This window comes from Hippopotamus amphibius, chromosome 2 (genome assembly GCF_030028045.1).
Source record: "Hippopotamus amphibius kiboko isolate mHipAmp2 chromosome 2, mHipAmp2.hap2, whole genome shotgun sequence".
NCBI lineage: Eukaryota > Metazoa > Chordata > Mammalia > Artiodactyla > Hippopotamidae > Hippopotamus > Hippopotamus amphibius.
In genome coordinates, this window is record NC_080187.1 from 20,179,785 (window position 1) to 20,204,990 (window position 25,206).

At 43.2% G+C, this 25,206-nt stretch overlaps 1 protein-coding gene across 2 annotated transcripts; it reads left to right on the forward strand.

The window, feature by feature from the left end:
• Positions 1-351: 351 nt before the first annotated feature.
• On the forward strand, positions 352-23,319 carry TNFSF15 (TNF superfamily member 15). Of its 2 annotated transcripts, XM_057725240.1 has the most exons (4): positions 352-682; positions 13,087-13,129; positions 14,447-14,494; positions 17,741-23,319. In XM_057725240.1, the coding sequence occupies exons 1-4, from the start codon at positions 458-460 to the stop codon at positions 18,193-18,195; spliced, it is 771 nt and encodes a 256-aa protein (XP_057581223.1). In that variant the 5' UTR covers positions 352-457; the 3' UTR covers positions 18,196-23,319. The 2 variants fall into 2 exon arrangements, with proteins under 2 accessions (XP_057581223.1, XP_057581224.1); XM_057725241.1 differs by lacking the exon at positions 14,447-14,494.
• Positions 23,320-25,206: the final 1,887 nt, after the last annotated feature.

Here is a 25,206-nt window from a genome sequence, read left to right on the forward strand (position 1 = left end):
ATCACCCATCCTCACTTTCACTTCCGGAAGAAGCACACTCCCCAGACTGGAACACTGGCAGGCCTCCAGCTGCGGGAAACAGGTATATTTTCATTGGCTCCACCCACTGACTTGATGAATTCTTTTTCTCCTCCTTCAGGGACTTTCCTAACTTCCTTCTGTAAATGAAGGAAGGAGCACATGAGCACACTGTATATATAAATATGCTTGGGAAAGCTTTCTTCTTCTTCTTCTCTTTTTTTTTTTTTTTTTCTTAAGCCAAACTTGGTTTCTGTTGTAGGCGGTGCATTCCCTAGCAGGGTGGGGCGGGGCGCAGTGTGTTGTGGAAAGGGGAGGGGGAAGGCAGGGGGAGGAGTAGGCAGTGATTAATTCACCCACTGTTAGAGCTGGGCTTCTATTTAATGGGGGGTCTCTCTACCCAGAAGGAGTTAGAGACAGCTCTAGGACCAGCAGGAGCATGGCAGAGGATCTGGGGCTGGGCTTTGGGGAAACAGCCAGCGTGGAAATGCTACCCGAGGACGGCGGCTGCAGGCCCAAGGCCAGAGCTGGGCTAGCATCCAGGAACAGCAGTGCACGCTGGGCTCTGACCTGCTGCCTGGTGTCTCTGCCCATCCTGGCAGGACTTACCACCTACCTGCTTGTTGGCCAGCTCCGTGCCCAAGGAGAGGCCTGTGTGTTCCAGGTAAGCAAGACTCCGCAGTGACCTGGGGGATCAGCAGAGCCCCTGCAGCGACTTGGCAGCTAGTGCAGCCCTGGACAGAGCTCCTTGATCCGTTGTGGTCCTTGCTTCCATGTGCAAAGGAAAGGGAGAATGTGAAAGGTGGAGAAGTCCAGTTTGGCTTTTATTCTCAATATTTCCAGGGAATGAATTGTGCCTTTTTATGTTAATATGGGAACAACCTCAAGCCACATATTTTAGATAATTATAATTACAGTGCACTGATAATTTGGGAACATTCATTTTCTTTAAAAAAACTAAATTATAAAACTAATACATGGTCATTGAGAAAAGGTAGAAAACACAGACAAGGAAGAGAAGATAATTATCATTACCCATAATTGCATAGAGGTGACCACAATTAACATTTTGGCATGTATAACTCCATATTTTTTAATAAGATGGGATTATTTTGAGTCTCCTAATGTATTATGATTTTGTTTATTGTTAGCAAATTCACAGAGCATGATGACATAGATGGTTGTATTATATTTCTGTATATATATGTGCTATAATTTATTTAATCAACCCCTTTCCTTGGGTTTAGAAATATTCTTTTTCAAAGCTCAAGAAAGAACCTCCTTTGTGATTATTTATCTCTCTGGTTTTGGCGGGAGTGGGGTATCGGGGGCTTAGTCAGAAAAAGAATATAGGGTCTAGGGAAAACAATGGTGCAATGGTGGGAGGGTACTGACAGGTGACAGGAGAACACATAGTTCTAGACTAGGAACTTCAAAAACCTTAAAGCCTGAAGAATGTGTCATTCAAGCAATACCCTTTAAAAAAAAAAACTCTCCTACATAATCTCTGATAACTGATTTAACTTCAGTCCAAAGTATTAAATTCCAGAGGGTTTTCCCAATTGGAAAACCTGTTTTCTAAACACTGCTGGCAACTTCAAAGCAGAGACACTGTGAGCAAGCCATCGTTACTGTGTCACTCTCTCCAGCCATCAGGGTCAGCAAACATAAACATGCTGGGATTCAGACAGCAACACCCATGGCCACATGTCATCATTCAGGAAATGCAGAAATAATACACACAACCGGCAATGCTGTCCACGTTACAGGAGAACAGGAGGGCGTTGGGGTTCAGGCTGTGACCCTTAGACCACCATGCGGCTGGTTCCTCCCAAGGCAAACAGCAGCGTCCAGTCAGCATCTAGACTCTGTCCCTCTTTAGCCAGAAAGAGATGGTTGTTCTTGAATGAGGCATTAAGTGGCTCCCAGTAGCCTGAGCTCTCCTGGGTTCTGATGAGAAACACTCCCTCTTCCCCAAATGATGTCTGAGATTGCCGGTGTTGTGTTGATCTAGAAGTCCATCAGGTGGGATGCCACAGTCCGGAGGGGGCCGGTGATGGGCTTAGCCAGGAAGAGGGTTTGAGGCACAAGCTGGCACTAGACAGGAAACCCCTGAGGGAAGGAGCCACGTGCCTGCCCTGTTGTAGGCAATCAAGAGATGCAAAGGCTAATACCCCATTCTGTCATGGGAATCTTTGACACTGTGGTTTGGCCAGGCTGTGTAACTTCTCGGTCAGAAAAAGAGAAAGGGAACTGGGGCTGAAGCTGAGGTACATGCAGCAATCGGAGTACTGAAAAGAAACACCTGGTCCACTCAAAGAGGAGATTTGAGGAAGAATGTTTAAAGAGTTTAAAGGCGGTTCAAAGAAAGGTCAATTCGCCGAGATGTAGACAGATTCATGGGAACTGCAGGGCTGGAAGCGTCCTGGGGTTACAGACAGTATAAAGCTGGTCGCCACCCCTTGGCCTGAAGAGGCAAAGAGAGGAAGGAGTTTTAGAGGAAACTAAGGAGACCTAAAACGTAGGAGAGGGCCTGCCTGGAGGGGCTGAGGGCTGAGCTGAGGAAGACCATCTGCCAAAGGAGCAGGGAGGGAATAGAAAATGGGGAGGGAAAACTCTGACCACAGTCTGCTCCTAGCCTCTCATCCCATTGGCCAGACTCAACTGGAAGTTGGGTTCAAAAGATCCAGGGAGCAAGTGTGCCAGGAGGTCAGCAAGGGCACAAGGCAGAGAGTGGATCCAGAGGGACTAGCAGGCAATAACCAGCTCGGAGGAGATGGAAGAAGATGGGATTCAAGAGGGAAAGCCAGGTCACTGGAACAGCTTGGGGCCATAACGATGAAATGTCAGGGCTCTTAGTCGCCTGAGTTTGACTCCCAGCTCAGTAACCTCCAGCTGTGTAAATAGGCACGTGGCTTCTTTTTTTATTTTTTATTTCCCTGAGCTTGTTTCTACCAAAAAAGGATACTAATATCAGTACTCTGACAGCACTAATACGGCATGTGCAGAAGTGGTTTATATGTTGGGAATGTGGGGAGACCTACAAATACACAGTAAGAGGACTTGACAGCACCACTTGTCACACAGAGTTCATCCAAACTTCTCCTTGTAATTGAAGTGACCATCTGTGTTAACTAATTGGCTTTCTCCATAGGAAAAAATAACTTCTAATTTCTTTATGATAGAAAGTAGTTTTGCAACTTGGAGCAAGGTGACCACCTAAATTAGGCACCTACCTTCCCACAGAAACTGGGAGATGGGGGCATTATCTCTCTGGATGTTCACATTTCAGAGAGATGCTCCCAGGTCACCAGGGAAGAAAAGGCCTATCTGGTCTTCAAAAGGATTTATATACATTTCAAAGCAATAAGAAAGTACTTACAAGTTTTCTAACCTAAATACTCTAGGAGAAAGGAAGGGAAAGAAATCTCTTCCCTTATTTTCAACAGGGGGAACTAAGCCTCTTATTTTTCATCTGCATTTATGTCCTTATGATCTAGAGCCCACAGTTAGCAAGACCTAGATCCAGAACACAAACCCAGATCTGTCTCCCTCAAAGCTTGGAACATTCCACAAGCCCTGCAAATATAAAGCCCCACTGTGATCTGCCCGAGTGGACTCCCCCAGACTCACCTAGGGGCAAATAAACACCTTCCCCGCCGCCCACACCCACATCCCCCCCCCCCGCCCCCCGGTGTCCCAGCCCTTCCTCCCTCCTCCTCTTCACTTCCCCCACGCAGCCCCACAGTCCTTCCCTTCTGCCCACAGCCTTCGGGGAGATCCACGGAATCTGAGGTGGTTCCTGGAATGAGTTTTCTATTCCCACAGTGGCTCAGGCTCAAGGCAATTCAATTCTAACACAAGAAAAATGGAGAGAGGAGGGTCACTCAGAACTTCCAATATATTCACAAGCCTGAGGAGCAGGCTGAGCGGCAGAGGATAAGCCCATGGCAGTAATGACAGTAGTAAGGGCATGCGAGGCGCTCCCACCTCACACTTGCAGAGAGCTGTCACACATGCGATCCCACTGGCTATCCACACCACCCCAGAGACGCAGTAAGAGGGTGAGCAGCGGCATTTGGCAGATGAGGAACTTTGAGAGGGAGGGTCTGTGTGAGGGCCCAAGGTCGCAGCCTGTAGCCGAGGCTCGGAGTTGGCGAATCCAGTATCTCTCGGTTTCCCTGTTGCCTCCCCTCCCCCTCCTCCCCAACCACAGCCAAACTTTTGATCCACGAAAGCACCTTCCATCTGCCCTTTTTGTGGTTGAATGAGGGGATCACCTTCATATGTCGGGCAGGACAGGGAAGGGGAGTATTCTGTAAGAGAGGAAATTCGATAAAGACGAGCCTGGCCTCGATTCTCCAGGCAGGAGCCAAAATGATTCTTTGGAAACTTTCACTGCATTGTGTCACGGCCCAGCCTCGGTGGCTTCATCTCCTACCCCTCTGCCTTCTCTCACGGCTCTGGCCTCTCAGCCAACTGGCTTCCCTCGGTCCCCTCAGGGCTCCAGTACTCTCCTGCTCCCGGTCCTCACCTGGGCTGTTCCCTCTGCCGGGGCTGCACTAAGGGAATTCTCACTCCATCCTTGTAACAACCATAGGAGGCCAGCATCCCTGAGAATCTTTTCTAACCTAACTTAGAAGGGAGTTGAGGAGGCCCAAACAGGCTTGAAAGGAAGAGACAACAAGACAACAGCAATTTGTGAGTAATGTTCCGGGTTTTGATCAGCAGCAACAAAAATGGTTCACAGGACTGTTAAAAAATATTTTAAACTGGACTCTTCCTCAGGGGTTGTGTAAGGAAAGAGTCAACGTGACAAACTTATTATCCAGTAAGTTGCAAAGCAGAAATCAAAATTAGATTTGAGAAGTTTGGGTTAACTGCTTTAGGTGAAGTGACCGTGAATATAGCTTCAATCAAATATATCATGGTCCTTTCATGCAATGGAAAATTAAAATGAAGCATCTCGATATGTAAGGATGGGGAATTTCTTGAAGATATATATTAAGTGAAAACAATCAAAGTGCATAACAGCATATAGAATGTGAAACACTTCATTTTCTAAAAAATAATGCATATTAGTATATATGAATGTCTTTGTAAATGTATAGACTATCTCAGGAAGAGGGCCAAAGAGACTGGTAACTCTGTTAGTATCCAGGTGGGGAAACTGGGTGGCTGGGTAACAAGGGAAATGGGGAGATATTTTTCAACCTATATCCTTTTGTATAAAATGTATATGTTACCTATACAAAAAAATACATAGAGACACAGTAAAATGTTTTAGGATCTTTAGACTCTTAGAGAATGCTAGACAGATTTGCATTGTGGAAAAACCATAGGTCAAAATTTCAAACCCAGTTTGAATTCTGTCTTAGCCACTTCTTAGCCATATTACCTAACCTTCCTGGGCCTCAGCTTTTTCATGTATGAAATAGGGATAATTAGAAATAAAACCCTTAAAGTATCTGGCAGGGGGTGGAGGAATTGCAATTGTAGCAATTATGTCCTGGGAACTTCCCTGCTCTGGAAATTACATCAAAGAGAACAACTTCTGCAGCTGCCCTGGAATCTGCCATCACCAGTCCAGAGAGCAGGTTCTGGCACTGGAAGGATTTTCTTGGTCTTTGATATTTGTGAGCTATCTTTGTACTTCCTTCTCTACCCTGGTCTTGTACCCTCAACCCACGCTCCAATCCATCCTTTATCAGCTGCACTTGACCACGCCCTGGGCCTTCTTTTGGTCTTTAGTGGCATCTGTTGCCTTCAGGATAGGTCCACAGCCCCCACTCTGGCCCACAGGTACCTGAAGGCCAGGTCTTCGCCTTCCCCAAACACTGCTCCAGCACAGAGTCTGTGCTCCAGGCATAACTGAATGCACCACCCTGGCTCAGCCCAAGCCAGACACAGAATGGTCACTCAGTACTGTGTGATGAAGTGTGATGAAGAGTCAGGGATGCCCTGGGCTTCCCAGGCTGCACCACTGTCAGTCTCTGTCCTTCCCTCCAGGCCCTACTACTAGAAGCATCTGTGCACACTCTCCTCACCTCTCCTAGGTTCCTTCCAATCCTATTTCCATTCCTTCCTGAAAATCCCTGAAAGACTCTTGGCCCTTTTTCCCTGCATCCCTCTTTCTCCTACACATGCCCCTGAGACCCATGGTTTCCATCAAGATCAGCAGGACCCCATAGTGATGTCAGCTCAGGTTTCAGAGGCACACAGACGAGAGGGAAAGCCATGGCCCCATCACATCACAATTATGACCTTATAATAATTTATTACATAATAGACTCCATTCTAAGCATTTTCATATTCAGGGTTTTGAGAAGAGTACATGAGGTCATGCCTATAAAGTTCTTAGCATGAGGTCTGGCATATAATATGTGTACGACATGTTTACTGTTGATACTTCATGCCTCATCTCAGTTAATCCTTGAAAGTACACAATGGAGAAAGTACTACTATTATCTCCATTTTACAGAAGATGAATCTGAGGCTTAGAAAAATCTAAGCTGTGTGTCCAAAGTCACATAGAGTATGACATTGGGATTCGAACCCATGTTCCTCCTAACCACTATGTTAGTCTGCCTCTGGGTATAAACCCAGGAAATTATTCACCTTCTGGTGGTGGTCAGGGGAATTAAACAATGATACCCCAGAAAATGCCTTTCACATAGCAAGCACTCATAAATGCCAGCTCCCTTCCTCCCCTGGGGACACCTAGCTGTCCCTGGCATACAGAAGGCACTCACTAAGTGTTTCCTGGATGGAGGAATGCACAAGGTACCTGACCTCCCTAAGCTTCATACTCCCTGTCTATAAAATGGGGAGGGTAACACACTTTCTTCATAGCGCTGTGCTGAGAATTCTGCAAGGTGATGTCCAGAAAGCTATTACCATAAGGTAGATGCTCCACAGACATTATTTCTCTACCGCTGCCACCTTTCAGCTGTTTATTTCACTCAAGTTCTTCCCTCTGTTGGATGAGGACAGTAATGATAAGCCCCTTTCAGTGTCTAGAGGAAACAGATAGCTGAGAAAAAAGCGCTTTGTAAACTGCAAAACATTGAGCACTCCGCAGCTGCCTCTGCCGTAGTCTCAGGAAGCCCTGGCACACCTGGAGGAGAAGCCCAGCTCACTCCCAAGGTCAAGCTGGGGGCAAAGGGCAGAGAATCCAGAGGAGGTGAGGGTGCACTGTAGAAATGAAAGGAAGGGAGGGCAAGCTAGCAGGGGGTGTGAATCCCCTTTAAAATTAACACACATGTCACTCAACGCCAGCATCCTCATCTTAACAGACTACAGGCAGCCCAGTGGCAGCAGCGCCATGGCTGTATGTAAGAGGTCATCTCCCAGACTGGTGTCCTTAATGAGGTCCAGCAGCTGACAGCAGCAGCAAGCATGGGGTTTGAATGGATGGGGGTATATCGCAATCCCTCAACTCCTGTCGACTCTGAAAGGGCACGAGTCCAGAAGCAAACTGTGGACTGAGGAAAACTCTCCTGTTGAGAGAAGGAGGAAGCCTTACAGAGCTCCAAAAGGATCTCTGTGCCACTGTCATAAAGAGACACAAGGGTGGCTTCTGTTTACCACTGCAGCGGTATGGCCAAGGGGAAGGGATACAGAACCAACAACACATACCACAAGGCTTGACTGAGCACAAAGAAAGAAAGGAGATGAATTGGCCATCCATTCTATGTGTATGGTCTTTCTTAGCCATCACAATCGTCCTGGGAGGAAAGAATCGTTTATTTTTATTGTTGAGGAAACTGAGTCTTACTGTGGTTAAGTGACAACTAGGAAGTAACAGAGCTGGGATTTCCGCATTTGCTGGGCTGCAACCACATTCTTTGCTCTGCACCACTCTAAGTGTTGCATGTAAAGCCCCGTCCAGTGTACCTTGGAGGAGGATGAAATGAAATGGCCTTTCCAAACATTTCCAGGTTGGATTTATCCTTGTGCAAGTACAAACAGGAAATTGCAAGAGGAAAAGATAAGGAGGCACATGTCTGTGTATTTCTCCTAGAAGTGCTGGGAGGATGTTATGGGTCATAAAACATTTATGTCTTTGCAACTGCGGCATTTATGACAGCAAGAAATAGATATCTCTTCCTGTTTATGAATATACTAGAGAGTGAGTACAGAGTACGCAAGAAAGGCTAAATGGGTCAGTAGTTAAAATACGCTCAAGGGATTTTTTCTGGGGAAATGCCAATATGCGAATCTCAAAGACCACAGAGCTTCAGGCTCAGCCATTATGTAGTCAGCTGTTTATGGGGCTCCTGACATGTGCCAGTCTGTACTTAGTCAAATGGTTCAGCTCCCAGGCCTTCCACGTCCTCTTTGCCTTTGGCTTACAAAGACTATAATCAGGTGATAACCTCTTTTGAGAGCAGCAGGAGTACTTGCTAGGTGAGGAGCACACATAAACACCAATAGAACCGGACACAGGGAAACCCTCAACTAGACAGTAGTCTCCTCCTTCCCTCCATCTGTCTTCCTTCACTGTTGGAAGTATTAGAGAATTCCAAAAAATGCCTAAAGTAATAGGTCATAGTTAGTTTGAGCTGGGGATTACCAATCTGTACGCACCACCACCACTCCCAAAAATAAGCAAGAATTAAAAAGGAAAGAAAATCCAATGAGAGTGAAAATTCCCTGACCTACAAGAACTAAAGGGTGAAAAGCACCAGCTCGCTTTGCTTGGGCTAATAAATACCAGGGTGGCAGGCATCCCATTCTCCCACTAATATGTATGCCCGTGGGCAGACATATTTGCCTTTTCTGACTCTGATCCTGGCCAACTTCCACAACCTTCAACAAACATTTCTAGAGCCATGACTATGCTCCAAGCAGAGCTTGATGAAAACATTTGGAGACCTCAGTGCTAAAAGATTATGGCTATCCACCTCAACACAATCAATTTGTTTATTTTAACAAAAATTCAAAACTTTGCACATATTCTAAAATTAAATGTTCTCTTTCCTAGTTTTTTAAATTGTAAAACTCTGGCTGAAGTCACTGAAACTGAATCTTACTCCATCTTCGGCTCTCTTTTCTGCCTGTGCTTCTGGCACCTGGGCATCAGTGTCTTTTGCCAACTGGATAATCCAGTGGGACTGCCAGGCACTGTGTGAGGTGCTGTGAATGTAGTGGTGAGCAAGACAGGCAGAATTCTACAGGCAGCTGGAATTCTACTAAAGAGAGAAAATCAATAGCATACAAATAAGTCATATCACTTGAGGGAGTAACAAATGCTCAGAAGGGGAAATAAAATTGGATCCTGGTTCTCAGTCAGTGATTTGAGAAGGTATTTAAGGGGAAATAAATCACATTCTTCAGGGCTGTTCTTGGAGTCTATGCCTATTCAGATTTGGAAGCTAATGTTGCAGTGCCCAGCGTCTCTCAGGAGCCATCACCTCCTTGGTACCCCAGAATAACCAGAAGTGATGGGGTGAGTCAGGGTTGGAAGGCAGTAAGCCATTCATTGACATTTTTTATAAGCAACCATCTTGAGCGCAGGCATTGAGCCAGCTCACATGCATAAACCTTTCCTCAAAAACCTACTATTTTATCCTCTCAGATCTCCTCTTCATTCATTCCTGCTTCTCATCACAATAATCTTCCTCCTATAATAAACAGAATGATTATTAAGAGAAACAGCAATGGAAGGCTTTAGATGTTGTTCTTGGAAAGAGAGTCCCAGCCGATGTTCTTCTTAGAGATTCTCGGAATGTTGTGTTCTTCAAACCTGCCAACTGGCACTATCATAGCCTCCAGATGTTTAGTAGTATTCTGGGTGGGCCACTTAAACACACACACATCCATCCATACATGAAAATAAAATGTGTGCCCAAGTTACAGAAATCCAGCAGAGCAAACAGGGAAAAGTGTTCACTCCCAAATTCTTGCTGATGGCAATGGGATGCTGAGCCAAAAGGGCTCCAGACTCTTAGCTGAGGGTCTGCTTAGACAAAAATAAGCAGGATGTTCAAGAAGATTTCTCAGCAGATAACTAAATGAAGTGGAAGAAGCACAATCAGGGCAGGCACCATTTCCCACACAAGGGGATGCAACCAGGCTCTCCCCAATTCTCTCTGAGGGCTCAACTTCAGTTTTCTGCAAAGGATCCTTTATCAGTTTTGTAAATAGCAAGTAAGGAAACAGGTTACAGAACAAGCTTATTTCTAGGCTGCTTCTCCACCTTCCAAGCTCATCAAAGTTATTGATGCTGGATGAATAGTCACGTTGATTGGGTTTAGGTTTTCAAAGACCATTGTACTCATGACCTTATGCTAAAAGCATATAATGTATTCATTTGGCAGCAGAAATTCTCGCAGTTTCTCAGCTGCTCCTGTGTTCTGTTGGGCCTCTTTGCTCTTGCATAAGCTTTTGGCCTTGTCTGGTATGGTCATTATCTTTATTACCTGGCTAGTACCTGTGAGACCTGTAAGACGTAGTTCAGGGGTAATTCCCCCTGATTCCCCCACTTCTGGGCCAGGTTCCTATTTTCTGGACTCTGTGTTTCCCCCACTGTTACTGTGCATGTTAACCACTAGTACTTATCCATCCACCTCAGCAGATGAGGAACTTGCCTAGAAGTTATAAGGAGCAATGGCTGAGGGCTTGGAATTCTGGAGTCAATTGCCCTGGGTTAAAATCCTCCTCCTTGGGACTTTCTTGGTGGTGCAGTGGTTAAGAATCTGCCTGCCAATGCAGGGGACACAGGTTTGACCCCTGGTCTGGGAAGATCCCACATGCCCTAGAGAAACTAAGCCTGTGTGCCACAACTACTGAGCCTGTGCTCTAGAGCCCACAAGCCACAACTACTGAACCTGCCTGCCACAACAACTGAACCCACGTGTCACACACACCTAGAGTCCCTGCTCCGCAACAAGAGAAGCCACCACAATGAGAAGCCCACACACCACAACGAAGAGTAGCCCCCGCTTGCCTCAACTAGAGAAAGCCCACGTGCAGCAATGAAGACCCAACGCAGTCAATTAACTAATTAATTTTTAAAAAATCCTGCTCCTCCACTTTCCAGGTGTAAGACACTGGGCAATTTTCTTAATGTCCTAAGCCTAATTTTCAGTATGAGGATATAAATAGCATCTACCATAGAGAGTCATTGCCAGGCTGAAGGAGATAATGCACGTGAAGGGCTTAGCACAGCACAGTGCCACTACTCAATGAATAAACAGTAGTTACATGTATTGCCTTTTTCAGGTCCCTTGAATCATTCACTGTGGTTGCCTCTTATGGCTGGAGTACAGAGAACTTGGAGAGGGAAAAATAGTGGGTAACAAGACTGAGATGGCAGTTGGGACTTTGGATGCCAACATAAGTGTTTGGGACTGTGTCTTAAAGGTTATGGGGAGCCATTGAAGGTTTATGAACAGAGTCGTATCTCAAAGGGATGCTTTAGAAAAAACCCTCTGTTCTTAAAAATAAGTAAGTAAATAAATAAATATAAAATAAAAAGTGTTTAAAGAAAAGAAAAGAAAAAGCCCTCTGAAGGCAGGCTAAGAGATTCAAGGAAAGGAAGAACCAGATGGAGGAAGATCTTTAGGAGGCTATGGGAAGAATCCAGGGGAGCAGCATGCTGAGCCTGGAGTAAAGGCATGAATGAGAAAAACTCCAAAGTAGAAATGACAGCTTGGGTTTGTAGAAGAAAGAAGCAAATTTCAGGCTTGGTAACCGAGGAGAAGCAGTAATGGTGCCATCAACAGAATTAGGAGAAAGGGACACTGGAAAGGGGAGAAAATTAGTCATTCAAAGACAAGACCTCCTCCTTCAAGAGGGCTTCCAGTAGAGGTTATGCAACATGCCTTAGGAGTAAAAAGAGCCTGATGGTCTGGGCTCTAACAAGATCACTGTTGTCACAGAACTGCTCACAGACCTAGACTCACCAATGGCACAGCTACATCCACACTACCACACATGCATATGTAGAGAATCCATGCACACAACACCAGATCATAGACACATATAGACACACAGATGCAAAAACACATTGACTCATAACCTCTCCCACTGATGAAGCTGTCTTCTCTCATACTCACACAGACACACAATTTCTCATTCACAAGTACACACACACACACGCACTCACACACATATGGATTTTAAGATGTAAAATTGATGAAGTGTTCATGGTGACATAAGGATCAGTGGTCGTGGGGACTGTGTAGTTATGAGAACCAAATCAGAAGACTCTGGGTTGAGTCAAAATCATATCGGAGAACACTGGAAAATATAAGACAGTGATTTCACTCCTAAACTAAGAGCTTAGTATTGATCCTGAGTTTATATGCAGGTCTTGTGAGTGGTGGTTCTTTCTTTTCCATTCATGCTTTGCATTGACTCATACATTTTCTTCATCTCAAATCTGGAAGTTATCTATCGCTGGGGATGTTATTATTCCCATTTTTCAAATGAAGACCCCAAAGCTCAGAGTGGAAGTGTCTTGCTCAAGATCATATTGTTAATGAATGGTGGAACCAGGATTCAGATTCAGGTCTGTCTACCCCCAAAGCAGTTACTCTTTAACTACCATGTGGTATCTGAATGGCTCACAAAGTAGGGCTGCGAGAATAAAAATTCCTCATATATTGCATGGAAACAAGGCAGAATTGTGGAGGCTGATGAGAAAGACAGCATAGTTGTTATTTCTTTTCTGGTATCATTTTTTGCAATAGTTCCAATTTTTAGATTGTGCTGAAGAAAAGAAAGCAAGTGTGGCTATTTGTTCAAATAATAGAAGCAATGATAAGATGTCACAGTGCCCTAGAATGGAACAGGAAAATCTCTCAGGACAAAACTTTAAAGCTGATCTTCAGAGATAAGCATAGAAGAGAGAAAGGTCATCAGGGTGCTAGAAGAGGAAAAGAGAGAGCTTAGGGGCAAGATTCCCATCAACCCAATATTTTCATTCCCATTTCCCTTATCTCTGAGTACCGAGGCTGGGTAGCAGCATCAGGTTAATCATGTCTATGATATTGGCAGTTGCATGGGTATGGGGTCAAAAGTACCACAGATGATCTGAACCATATCTTTCTTTCCCAATAGACTCCAAAAGGACAGGAGCTTGGACCTTCACATCAGCGAGCTTGTAAGTGTGTTCATATTTTATGCCTTTTCTTGTGGGGAACAAGAATGTTTCTCGTAGTTCTGATACATGGGGAGTGCAGATGCAGACCCAGAGGAAAAGTGAGGCTCCTCCCCAGTTACTAGGAAGGCAAAATGGTGCCATGGCCAAGTGCATGGCCTGTGGAGTTGACAACCTTTAGGCAAATAATTTCACCTTTCTCTGTCTCGGTTTACTCACCTATAAAATTGGTTACAATGGTACTTACCACCCAGGGTTCATGTGGATTAAATTAGTTAATTCCTTTAAAGGTATTAGAACAATATCAGGCTTCCTAGGTGGCACAGTGGTTAAGAATCCGCCTGCCAATGCAGGGGACACAGGTTCGATCCCTGCTCCAGGAAGATCCCACATGCCGCAGAGCAACTAAGACCATGTGCCACAACTATTGAGCCTGCGCTTTAGAGCCCGTGAGCCACAGCTATTGAGCCCATGTGCTGCAACTACTGAAGCCCATGTGCCTAGAGCCCGTGCTCCACAATAAGAGAAGCCACGGCAATGAGGAGCCCACGCACCACAACGAAGAGTAGCCCCCACTCACAGCAACTAAAGAAAGCCCACACACAGCAAAAAAGACCCAACATAGCCAATAAAATAAATAAATAAATAAATAAACAAATTTAAGAAAAAGGACAGTACCTATCACATCACAAGTATGCAATAATTTTTCCTTTTACAGTCAATAACATCCTCTTTATCATTGTTGTGGGAACACACTTGTCCAATATATTTATCTCTGAGAACCAAAAGGAAATTCTGAGGCTCTCCAGAGAACTGATAAGGAAACAGAGGTCCAGAGAGGGAGAAGGATTTGCCAAGGTCATATAGCTACAGAGTAGTCCCCACCTAGTTTTGTTAGGACATCCAGATGGCTCAGTGGATATGGTTAAAGGGACTATGAAGAAGGTGATGACCAACTAGCCCCCACAGAACCAATAGAAGCAAAGGAGCGGGAAGGTGAGCTTTGCTGAACCCCAAGCACATGCCAGGCATCATTCTGAGTACCCATCATCCATGGTAGGAACTGATGTGCCCACCTTAGATATGAGAAAACAGAGTCTCAGACAGGTTGGATAACTTGCCCAAGGTCATGGGGCCAAGATTCATTTGTGCTCAAAATTATTTCTCCTGAGGCTGCCCTGTCCCCCTAAAAGAACCTGAACCAAACTGGAGGAGAGGAATGTTTCTCTCCAGTTGCAGGCACCATGCAACTCCCAAAATGCTGTCTTCACTCCAGTCACCCTCTGACTCATATAAAGCATTTTTCTCCTTTCCTTACAGACGCACCTCTTGGAGCTGGTGGGGATAAGCCAAGGGCACACCTGACAGGTAATTCTTCCAGGTGTGTTCTCCAGACTGTGGGCCCTGGGCCTGAGATTTCTTTCAGTGTTTGCCAAAATTCATTCTTGTAGCTTTAAACTGGAAACCATACTCCTTGGTAACAGACTCCTCACCTCAGAAAAGGGTTTTCAGATGTCTTCCTCCCTTGAAGGATCCAAAGCCCCATGTTTCTTGGGCATTTTCTTTCAGATTCTATCAGCTCTCTTCCTTTATCTACTGTTTCTCTCTTTCATTCTTACACTCAGTCATTCAGAAATGGCTATCCTCAGATTCAGAGATTTATGTAATTTTGAATCTAGTCAAAGATGAAAGCTAAGTTGCCAATTTATTGAGTCCATCTGTGCTCTATTCAGGATGAAGTTATTGGACATTTACATTCAGGTAGGTATTTCTAAAGAATTTTCATTGACATAAAGAGAATAAGAGCAATCTCTTAATATCACCAGTTGGCCAGGTTCCCAAGCCTAGTGTCGAATTTCCTGACACCTCATATCTGGAGTCGCATATACCGCTAAGAGTCCAGAGAAAAGAGCAAGACAGTGCAGAAATATGTGTGAAAAACCCATTGAAGAACTAGAGAGTTAAAGAGAAAGTATATTCTTCTGACCTATAAGAAAATTTGCAACCCACAAGGGAATATCCTTCTGGCCCTCAACATTTGTCTTAACATTTAACCAAGAGGGAATTGTGGTGAGTTCTGAGTGGGGATCAGGATCAGGGAGATGCCTGGCAAGGTCACTTACCGCTTGCCTATAAGAATGGGAGATGTTGAACAGGCTGGGCAGGAAAATCCTAGAAACTGAGTGTGGAGATGTCAATCCTCTTCCTATTGAATGGGGGGTAGTGGAAATTGGGAAAGGAATCTAGGTTCTACTGACCTTTTGATATGTACCAAGCACTGCAGTAAGCATTTTACATCCAGGATCTCTTTTAATCTGCATATCTGCCCAATGAGATGGGGAAACTGAGCCTCGGACAACTAAATTCACTTGTCCCAAGTCATAGGACTAGGAAGAGTTGAGATTTGAGACTGACTCCAACTGTTTCCATTACAATATACTTCCTACCCTAACTCCTACTTGCTGTTGTGTTGGCCTAGCTAATTGCATACCAATTTAACAGAACTTGCTTTGTCTGAAAAATACAGGATTTTTGCTTTTAATCATCTGAGATGAATTTTTTAAATCTATTGCATCACCCACAAAGAAGGAGTAGAGATTGTCAGGTGACTAATAAAAATGCCTTTTACAGATTTTGCAAAGAAGCAACAGAGCTCTCCAGAGGTCACTTAGTGCAGGGGCCAGGGGAAACCACACACATTCTGGACATGTGTCATAATTGCAAAAGAAGCCATAGCCTGGTCAGCAATGGGAGAGATACTTTAGAAAATCCAGGAACAAGGTTTTTGGTCAATCACCAGGTGAGAAGTTCGCTGAACACTTCTTTAAATATAACCTATCCCAAGCTGTGGCTGACAGTACGTAATGGTAACTACCACGGATTTCAAAAGCAGTTGTGGGAAATTAAAATGTGTCTTTATTTTTCCTGAAAAGTATTAGTTTTATCAGGCTATTTATTTGAAATCAATGGTTTGAATCAGCAGTGTTATTCTATTTGTTTTTTCCTGCTGTAGACATAACCACATAAAAAGCATTCATTCATATGTCCTATATAATGTATACTTGTAAATAATACAAACATAAAAACATAAAAATATATAAAATGAAACAGGCTTATTTTTTTTAATGTCAAAATGAAAGATACTAGTTTATTTGAGGAAAGAAAATAAATATGTATTGAGTAACACTGTTCCCAGCCGTCCTGATAGAAATGTCCATGTCTCTTTCATTCATTTGATCTCCAGAACAAGACTATGAGGGAGCTTTTTCTCCAGTTCACAGACAGGAAATTGAGACTCAGAGAGAAGAATCTACATGTTATAGAGTTGGGATTGGACCTGGGTCTGCGAAGCCCAGAACCCTGGTCCCTTTCCCTCCACAAGTCAATTAAATTTTGGCTTATATTTTGGCCCTGTTGATGTGAGAGAAGCATTTGAAAAATCTTATGGATCTCTGCTGTTCTGCATGCTAATTTTTTATTAATTACTGGCTGTATTTCATGTGGCTTTGGACCATACTTTGGAAGGGAGTAGCAGAGAACATGAGTCTCTCTCTCTCTCTCTGAAATACCCTCTCTCTGTAGCAGAGCATTTCTGAAACCAAAAAGGCTAATAAAAGTGAATGAAGTTTAGAGGATATTCCTAATACACATCATCCCTTAATTCTTTCCATAGGTATTATTATCTCCTTTTCCTTTCCTTTTTTTTTTTTTACTTCCTTTCATTTGTCTTTTGAGGAAAGGTACGTTAAAAAACAAATCCTCACTTAGTAAAGAAATACTTTAAGCAAAAGGATTATTGCAAGGTGGGGAGGTAGGGGACAGAAGGGACTAGTATAACCAGGGGAACCTCTGGCCATAAAGGCTGCAAGTGTCGCAAGAGTTAGGCTAAAAGGGTTTTTCTTTTATAGGAAGGAGTACACAAAGCTAAAAAAGAACCAGGTGTGGGGCAGTAGGATGAAAGGTTGGCTTCATAGGCTCAGAGAATGTTTTTTGCTCTGAGGCCAGCCTATTTTCAGGAGGCTGGCACAGGTTGAGGGTCAGGTTGAGGGTGGGCCAGAGGTCAGGGGCCTGGAGGAAGGAGAGAAACTTAACCAAAGTTTGGTTAATAAGCATTTTGTTCCAATGAATCAGTGAGCGTAAACAGTTCAACTAATCACTTATGAAGCAAAGAATGGGAATTTGGAGGGTCTGGTGTCTGGTCTTGGCACAGGTAAACAAGGGAGGGCATCCACCAGTTTTACCTAAGTCATTAGAGGAAGAGTAATTCTTTGCAGTAAAGAGTAAGGAGTAAAACGCAAAGGAGTAAGGAGATTTTTTTTTTAATCTTCACTGTTTCCAGGATCACAGGGCTCAGGAAAAATTCAAAATTGTCAAACAAGAAAACTGAGGTTCAGAGAGGTAAAATGATTTGCTTGAGGTCACCTCCCTAAGATACTACTCTCTAAATAGATGTGTATGTCCATTCACATATCCTCTACTCATTCCTCCTCGAGGAGCTTGTTAGCTGTTGGTTTTATCTAATCTCCTTACTCTTTGAAAATGATGTAAGACCCTTTCTAGCAAATTCCACAGGTTCTGACACAAGCAAATGAAACCTCCCTCTTGTCTTTGCAGTTGTGAAACAAATTCCCACGAAGCCCTTGAAAAATCAGTTCCCAGCTCTGCATTGGGAACATGAACTTGGTTTGGCCTTCACCAAGAACCGGATGAACTATACCAACAAATTCCTGGTGATCCCAGAGTCAGGAGACTACTTTGTTTACTCCCAGGTCACATTCCGAGGGACCACATCCGAGTGTGGTGAAATCAGCCAAGGGAGCCGACTAAACAAGCCAGACTCCATCATCGTGGTCATCACCAAGGTAACGGACAGCTACCCTGAGCCGACCCAGCTCCTAATGGGGACCAAGTCAGTGTGTGAAATAGGCAGCAACTGGTTCCAACCCATCTACCTTGGGGCCATGTTCTCCTTGAATGAAGGGGACAAGCTGATGGTGAACGTCAGTGACATCTCTTTGGTGGATTACACAAAAGAAGATAAAACCTTCTTCGGAGCCTTCTTGCTATAGTGGCAAGGCAGATGTCATTGTATGAAGGTCCTTTGCCTCTTAGTTCCTAATTTTCCTCATTCATATGTAGTTATAACCAGGAGGGTTTTTTGGGGGCATCCATGGAGACAGTCCTTAAGCTATGACATTTAGGGCCCAAAAGTTCACACTTTATGTGCCTTACTGATGAGAATACTAATGGAAAAAGGCAGAAGAAAGCAGACCTGTTATCACAGTTGCTTGGAAGAGTGGTGAGTTTCTAAACATTAAAACACTGATCACCAAATGAGTGGAACATTTCCACGCCTTCCTACTATGCATTTGTCACCAGAGGGCCCAGGTACTGTTCAATTTTTATTATGAATCATTTGCTTCAGTTCAGGAACCTAAAAAACAAAATCCAAAGCCCTAGAAAAGAGTGTGTATAAATCCTTTAGAGGCAAAATCCTTAATCAGTTCCCCCAAACACATACTTTAATGCCTTGCCTAAAAAATAAAAAGAGAGCTGATATTTCTCATAAACATCCTCAAAAAAAGAAACTGATTTTCAGGCCATCTATCGCAAGGGAGAAAAACTACCTTTCCCTTTACTATGTACACATACATCAAAACAAGCAAGCGTAACTTCCACATGTATATCAAAACTACAACAATAGCATCTATTCAGCACAGTATTCTTGAGCACCTTTTAAGTGTGTGCTACCTTAACCCAAAAGACTCTGTGAAGAATGAGACAGACTCTACCCAAATGTATATGAATACCACTAGGTGGCTCTTGGTCAAATATCACTCAACACATTCCAAGGACTAATTCTAAGTCCTAACAAATAGCATCGGACACCGTTACATAAGATTTCTGAAGCTCTCCTGACTATGTAAGATAACCAGCTGATTAGCTCACTCAAGAAACTTGAAGACAGAGTTCTAGCTAACAGACTAACCATATAACAAACTTGATTGATGCCAAGAGACAATAGACTTATTCCCTAGGGGGAAAATATCCATCATCAAATCTAGACACATTAACCAAGATCTGCTTTGAGGTTTGATTCACTTTATATGTGGAGTGATATATGGGTACTTTTCTCTTAAAATATTCAGGGGGATTTAAGTGTGGAATTGGCTAATCAGCCCAGCCAAGGCATCTTTTCTGAAGAAGAGGCTAAACACTGAGAAGATCCTTCGTGTGCTTCAATGAGTTCATGTCCTTTAATTTGTATGATTTTCCTGCCCTCATATGTCAAGAGATGGAGGGGCATTTATGCTCTCTTAGCCTCTGCTGACTTGTCTCTAAAAGAGGAGTCCACCAATTTGTTTCCCAGGATCAAATGAGCTCATGGAGATGAAACGTTAACTTCGAGCGTTCTGTGACGTCTGAGAACATGTCAGTGTGACATGGGGAGTGATCTCCAACCTTGGCCTCTATTATGAATGCTCCCTATTGTGAGAGGCCTCACAGATGGGTCTGAAAGCAAATTTGGCAATGACATCACACTTACTCGTGTTACCAGGAAACTACAGAGGCAGAGACATGTATGATGGGGTTCCTGAACATGATGATTGGTGTGGCAGTGCTTGATCAATATTTGTTAAGTTATAATCAAATAAAAACTAATTTCTAATTTCTTAGTTGGGAGGTTAAGCCTCTAAAACCCTCTGCTTCTCAAAACAGCACAGGGCTCAGCATGAGCACAGGGCAGGGTGTGGTCACATCCACCTAGCTCAGAAGTGTCTTCACAAGGGAAGTGAAGCCTGGCTGAGTCCTGAAAGGAGGTGGGTGGGCAACAGATGGCCTCAGGGAAAGGGCATCTCAGACAGAGGAATTACCCTTTACTAAGCAGAAAGGAAAGGTTTCTCAGTAACTATAAAACAAGCTTGATAAAAGAATGTTGCCTCAACCAACTCCTAGAGCAGTATTGACTGGTAAATCAGGAATGTTTTACCAATGACTCCAGTCTGGCTCCAAGATCAGAACTGACACCCTATTAGGGAAATAAAATGCTCTGTCTGCGTCTGCATGAGAACACCAAGCAACTTGGGATATGGGAAAGGATTTGCGTAGAAGGATCCAGAATGGTCTGCTTACCTTCCCCTCCACTGAAAGGAACCCCTATACCAAGAGCCTTCAAACTTTCTCTCTGTTCCATAGGAAATCTGGTGAATTTGGAAGTTTATCCAAGAAAGAGGAATTTCTTACTATCCTAAAAGACTTGAGGCTTTGGAAAAATCCCTTCCACATATTTATTTTGTTCCTGTCATAAGCTTGTTTATTGAAGATTGTATTTTTGTTCAAGTTTTCATTGCTGAATTTGTTAAATTCTCTCTGATATTCCTTTTACTGTTCAGATAGGCCCAGCCAAACATTCCAAGTGGAACTCAAATCAGAACTTCCATTTCCTAGGCATTATCTCCATGGCAAAAATTAGTGCACTAGTTGTGAAAATGAGGTGGAAGAATGCTTTTTAAGTATGTGATGGTCCCCTAAAAAGAGTAAATGGGGTGCATTCAAAGATTTGGATGGGAATAAGGAGCATGCTTACATGCTTTAGAAAATAGATAATTTAGGGGGAAAATGTTTTACTGGTTCAATGTCTCTAAAAAGGCTGAATTCAAATCAATTCCACAAACATTTACTGAGTACCTACTTGCCCTGGGGATACAAAGATAAATTATTTTAGTCTCAGATGTGTTCATTCTGAGACTTAGCACCTCCATTGTCTGCAGACCCTTTAATTTATTTTGGTTATATTAGCTAACTGATCAGCTAACTTTAGGCACAGGGATATTTTCTCATTATGAAAATGAGTGCCATTTGATAAAGGATGATCATTAACAAGATGACTTGTGTTTACTCTAAGTGGTTTTTTAAATAGCTATTCAAGGAAATTCTCCATAAATAAAAGGGGAGAAAATAAAGATATTTTCTATGGTAAAATCCACTATTTAAGCCACATGTAGAGAAAGGTTTATTACCTCCTGGACTAGAGCTTTGCCATCAACACCCATGAAAATATTAGAACTTTATGGATAACCCAGATGTTTTGAAAAGCCTGTGTTTCTCAGCCAACACAGGCACCATGATCAAAATGCACAGGGTCACTAGCATTTTGACCCTGCTTTAGATCTATTTGGCACAACAAAATTGTTAAGCTACTAAAATTGCTAAATATTTTTCACTAAGGTACAGTAGGATATGAAAAGGTATATTTTCACATCCTGAAAAGTGTCTGGTTCAGTTCCATAACAGGCCATGCCAGAGCCCTGGGCTCCATTTCAATCTAAGCTACATCACCCTAGAGGAAATTCCATCTTTGTGATTGTCAATAACCTCTCTGGATTGTAAAAGTTCAGCTAGTTCGCTGTGTACAAGGCATGTCTGTTGCCAAGTTTCTCTTGCAAGGCATTTTCCCAAGTCCTTTTCCAGTCTTGTTTCCATGATTGTGACATTCGAGATTAATTCTTCAGGACTGGACTATTTATATGCTGCACCTTGCAAAACACTGCAGAAGTCACTCACCTCAAGATTTCTTGCTCTCCTAGGACCCAAAGTCCTAGAAGTATTCTGCCATTTTTAGAAGACATTTTTTAAAGGATGTACCACTATCCTGGATATTAAGAGCTATTGCATCATATTGGCAGCTTGGCCTGGGAAGAGTTCAGTGGACTATCAACCTCTGAATGCTTTTGTTCCAACAGTGAGAGAGTGAGGGTCAGAGCAGTCACATTTATGCCCTGCCGCACTCTGACAACCATATTTGTCAGAGTGGAGCGGGGCATAGGTATTTGCAACTTCCCGAGCTCTGAGACACATTTGCCTCCTGCCATCCCTTCCATTATCTCATTTTAAGAAGAAAGTACCATACCAGCCCAGACAGAACTTACTTGTTCAGGACCATACAATGAATTAATGGCGGATCTAGAGCTAGGATACTATCTTCCTGAATCATAATCCTAGGCTCATCCAATTACCCTCTGCTCTTATGAAATAGTAACAAAAAATAACTGGAGAAGAAATTGGAGGAAGACATGAGAAATATTATCAAATATCTATGGAGTGATGTAGAAAGGGGGAGGAGATTTCTTCCATGTCTCCCTAGAGGAAAGAGCTAGGGATAATAAATTGAAGTTACAGGGTAACCTTTCTGGCTCGGTATCCAAACGAACTTTCTACCCCAAGATAGAATGTCCCCAGATAGTGATTTTTTAGTCCCAGGAGACATTAAAGCAAAAGGCTCATCTCAAGGCTTTTGTAGAAACCATTCCTTCACTGAGGTGAGAGGAAAGATTGAGTCAAAGGATTTCTGAGGTCTTCTCCAAATCTTTGATTATGTGGCCATTTTTCAATTGACTTCTGTGCGTTCTATTTGATCAATAAGAACCTGGAAGACCCTGTCAAGTGTTCAGGCCTTCTAGCCTAGAAGTGGTTGCCATTGCCCACTTTTTCAGAGAGTGTCCAACACAAGTGACTCTGAGATCTTGACCAATAGAGCAACTCATGGGATCTGCAGAGTTTATCTGCTCCAAGTTACATCATTTTAAGGATGAAGGAACCCAGGGTCAGAAAGGTGATGTAAATGGCCCAATGCCAGACAGTAGCTAGTAGCAGTGTAAGACTAGAATGCATATCTCCTGACACCCAGCCCAGTAATCTTTCCATGTCATCCATGACTCAGTTATTTTCTTCAGCATCTGTCACATGACAATGCTTACCCAGATGCTAGAGAGCCAAGACAAGAGGGAATATGACAAACAAGTCCCGCTCTCACACTGCATGCGTTCAGGAGGAAGGAGACACACAATGTTGAGTACATAAAGTAGCTGAACTTAATCAGGTGACTTTATTTGTAAAGTCATTAAAATATGTAACTTCCCCTTTTTGTTTCAGGGGTGAAAAGATTAAACAAATATAGGTGTTTATGTGGTTTTGGTGATAAGCCCCATGTGCTTTTATTGATTTTATGTTTTATGTTAAAACATCACAAGGTAAACTGCATATTGTATGCTATTGGATATGTACTTAACTAATATGCGTCCCATGTCTTCCGGCACTACTGTATGAATTCCAATCACTGTGAATGAAATGTTATACATGTTAAAGTATTTAATAGATATAACTTAATAAATTGGCATTGAAAGCTGCAGAATTTTAATAATTAGATCAGTTCTTTTGTCCATCTGTTCATTTATTTTTCTTTCTAGATTAAGGTCTAAGGATAGCCTCTTGGGGTTTTAAAGTGCATCTAGTTCTCCATGTATTTGAATCCAAAATGACAACCAATTTTCACAGGTTATAATAAATCTTATGACAAATTGACTGTGAAGCCCCACGGATTGTGCCGCTCTGATCAGATGAGGAAAAGGAACAGAAGTGGGGAATATACTGAGTTCCTTTTATGAATTAGGAGATTCCATGGTTAAGTGGCTTAAACTCACACCAAACAATCCTGAAAAAGGAGAGCGGCCTGAGCAAGTCAGTACTTAACAGAGCCAGAATCCAGACCCAGGCCTCTCTGAAACTACACATGCTGCCACTCATGAAAACAGCAGTCAGCAAGAATTAAAAGGGTTCAACTTACCCATCTCTTTCCATTTTCCAGAGCAGTAGCTAGAGTCACCACTGATGCTCAGCCAATGTTAGGGTGGGACTATATTAAATTGCCATTTCTGTGGGTCAAAAATGGTCACACTGAAATTTCATTTGTTTCCAGCTAATAGTTGTAGGTAAAATGAGACATGGGTTAAGGGAGAAGAGTTTAAGGCTCTCCTCCAAAAACTCAGTCTCAAAAATTTCCCTCCCAGTGGGAAACCTAAGCAAATAGCAATGTCCTTCCGAAATTCAGTTCTCACATTGTACCCAGTTCCTGGGAGTGATAAGAACAAAACATTTTTCACACTTATGGCAAGAAATGAATTATTTGCCCTAAATTTACTAAAAGCCAAATGTCTACAAAAGTCATAATGCCAGTTCTCCAAATGAAAACTATTGTTTGCCTAATCCAGCTCTCCAAACACAAATATTGCAGTCAGTTCTCAAAAGGACACTCCATTCCTAGAAACTTTAGAGCAAGGAGACAAAACTAGTTGTTAGATATTTTGACTATCATCCCTGTTCACTTTGCTTCCACTCACCCACACGTACACAGCTAATAATAATAATAATAATATCGCTCTAGGGTGGGTTTGTAGAAAACACAGTGGATTGAAGTCAACAGACCTTTGGTCCAGGCCCAGGTCTGCCAGCTGGCAAATTCTGAGGCCTTGGGCCAACCGCTTCATTTCTATGAATCTCAACATCCTCCCGTGAGAATCACAAGTAGTGGTGGGTAAAGTAAGCTAAAGCCCCTTGCATTTGTAGTTTAGAAACAAGTTTCAATAATTCTATGTTTACAATGCTTGACTTTCAAGTGAGCTTCCCTTTTTCAGAGTGTGAGGGGGGGAGAAGAGGGTTTCTCCATGAGAAAGCAAAATTCCCCACGTACTGTATACTTCATGTACCTTACACTTGGCACACAGGGGCTTTTCACCCCTCCAGGGCAGGAAATGGAAAGGTAGCTGGAACTGAGAAAAAAACTCCAGGGTCAGGGAATGCTATTCCATCTTGCCAGGACTCTTCATGCCCCTCCGCTCCCCCTACCCCTCTGATTCTCCACCAGGCTTGGCAGCACCATTCCACATAACAGGGATGGCCCCTCACCAGCTGAGGTTGGACTTTAACACCAGTGCTTAAAGCAGGCATTTCCCGTGTTACAGTCTCCATTCCACCATGCTCCAGCTGTGAGACCTCAGACAGCCGAGTTATTCTAGCTGAGCCTGACTTTGCTCCTCTGCAAAATGAGAATGACGGCAATGCACGCCTAGGTGCCCTTGTGAAGATAAAATGAGACATTGCCCATGAAGGTGCATGGCCCCTGGTCAGAGCTCAGTAAATGGCAGTTGTCATTCTGTCAGAAAATGACCTGAAGAGTCTGCTCTCTGCATTTCTTCTCTTCCACATTTAAGGAAGCAAAACCAAATTATAGAAGTCAGAAGATG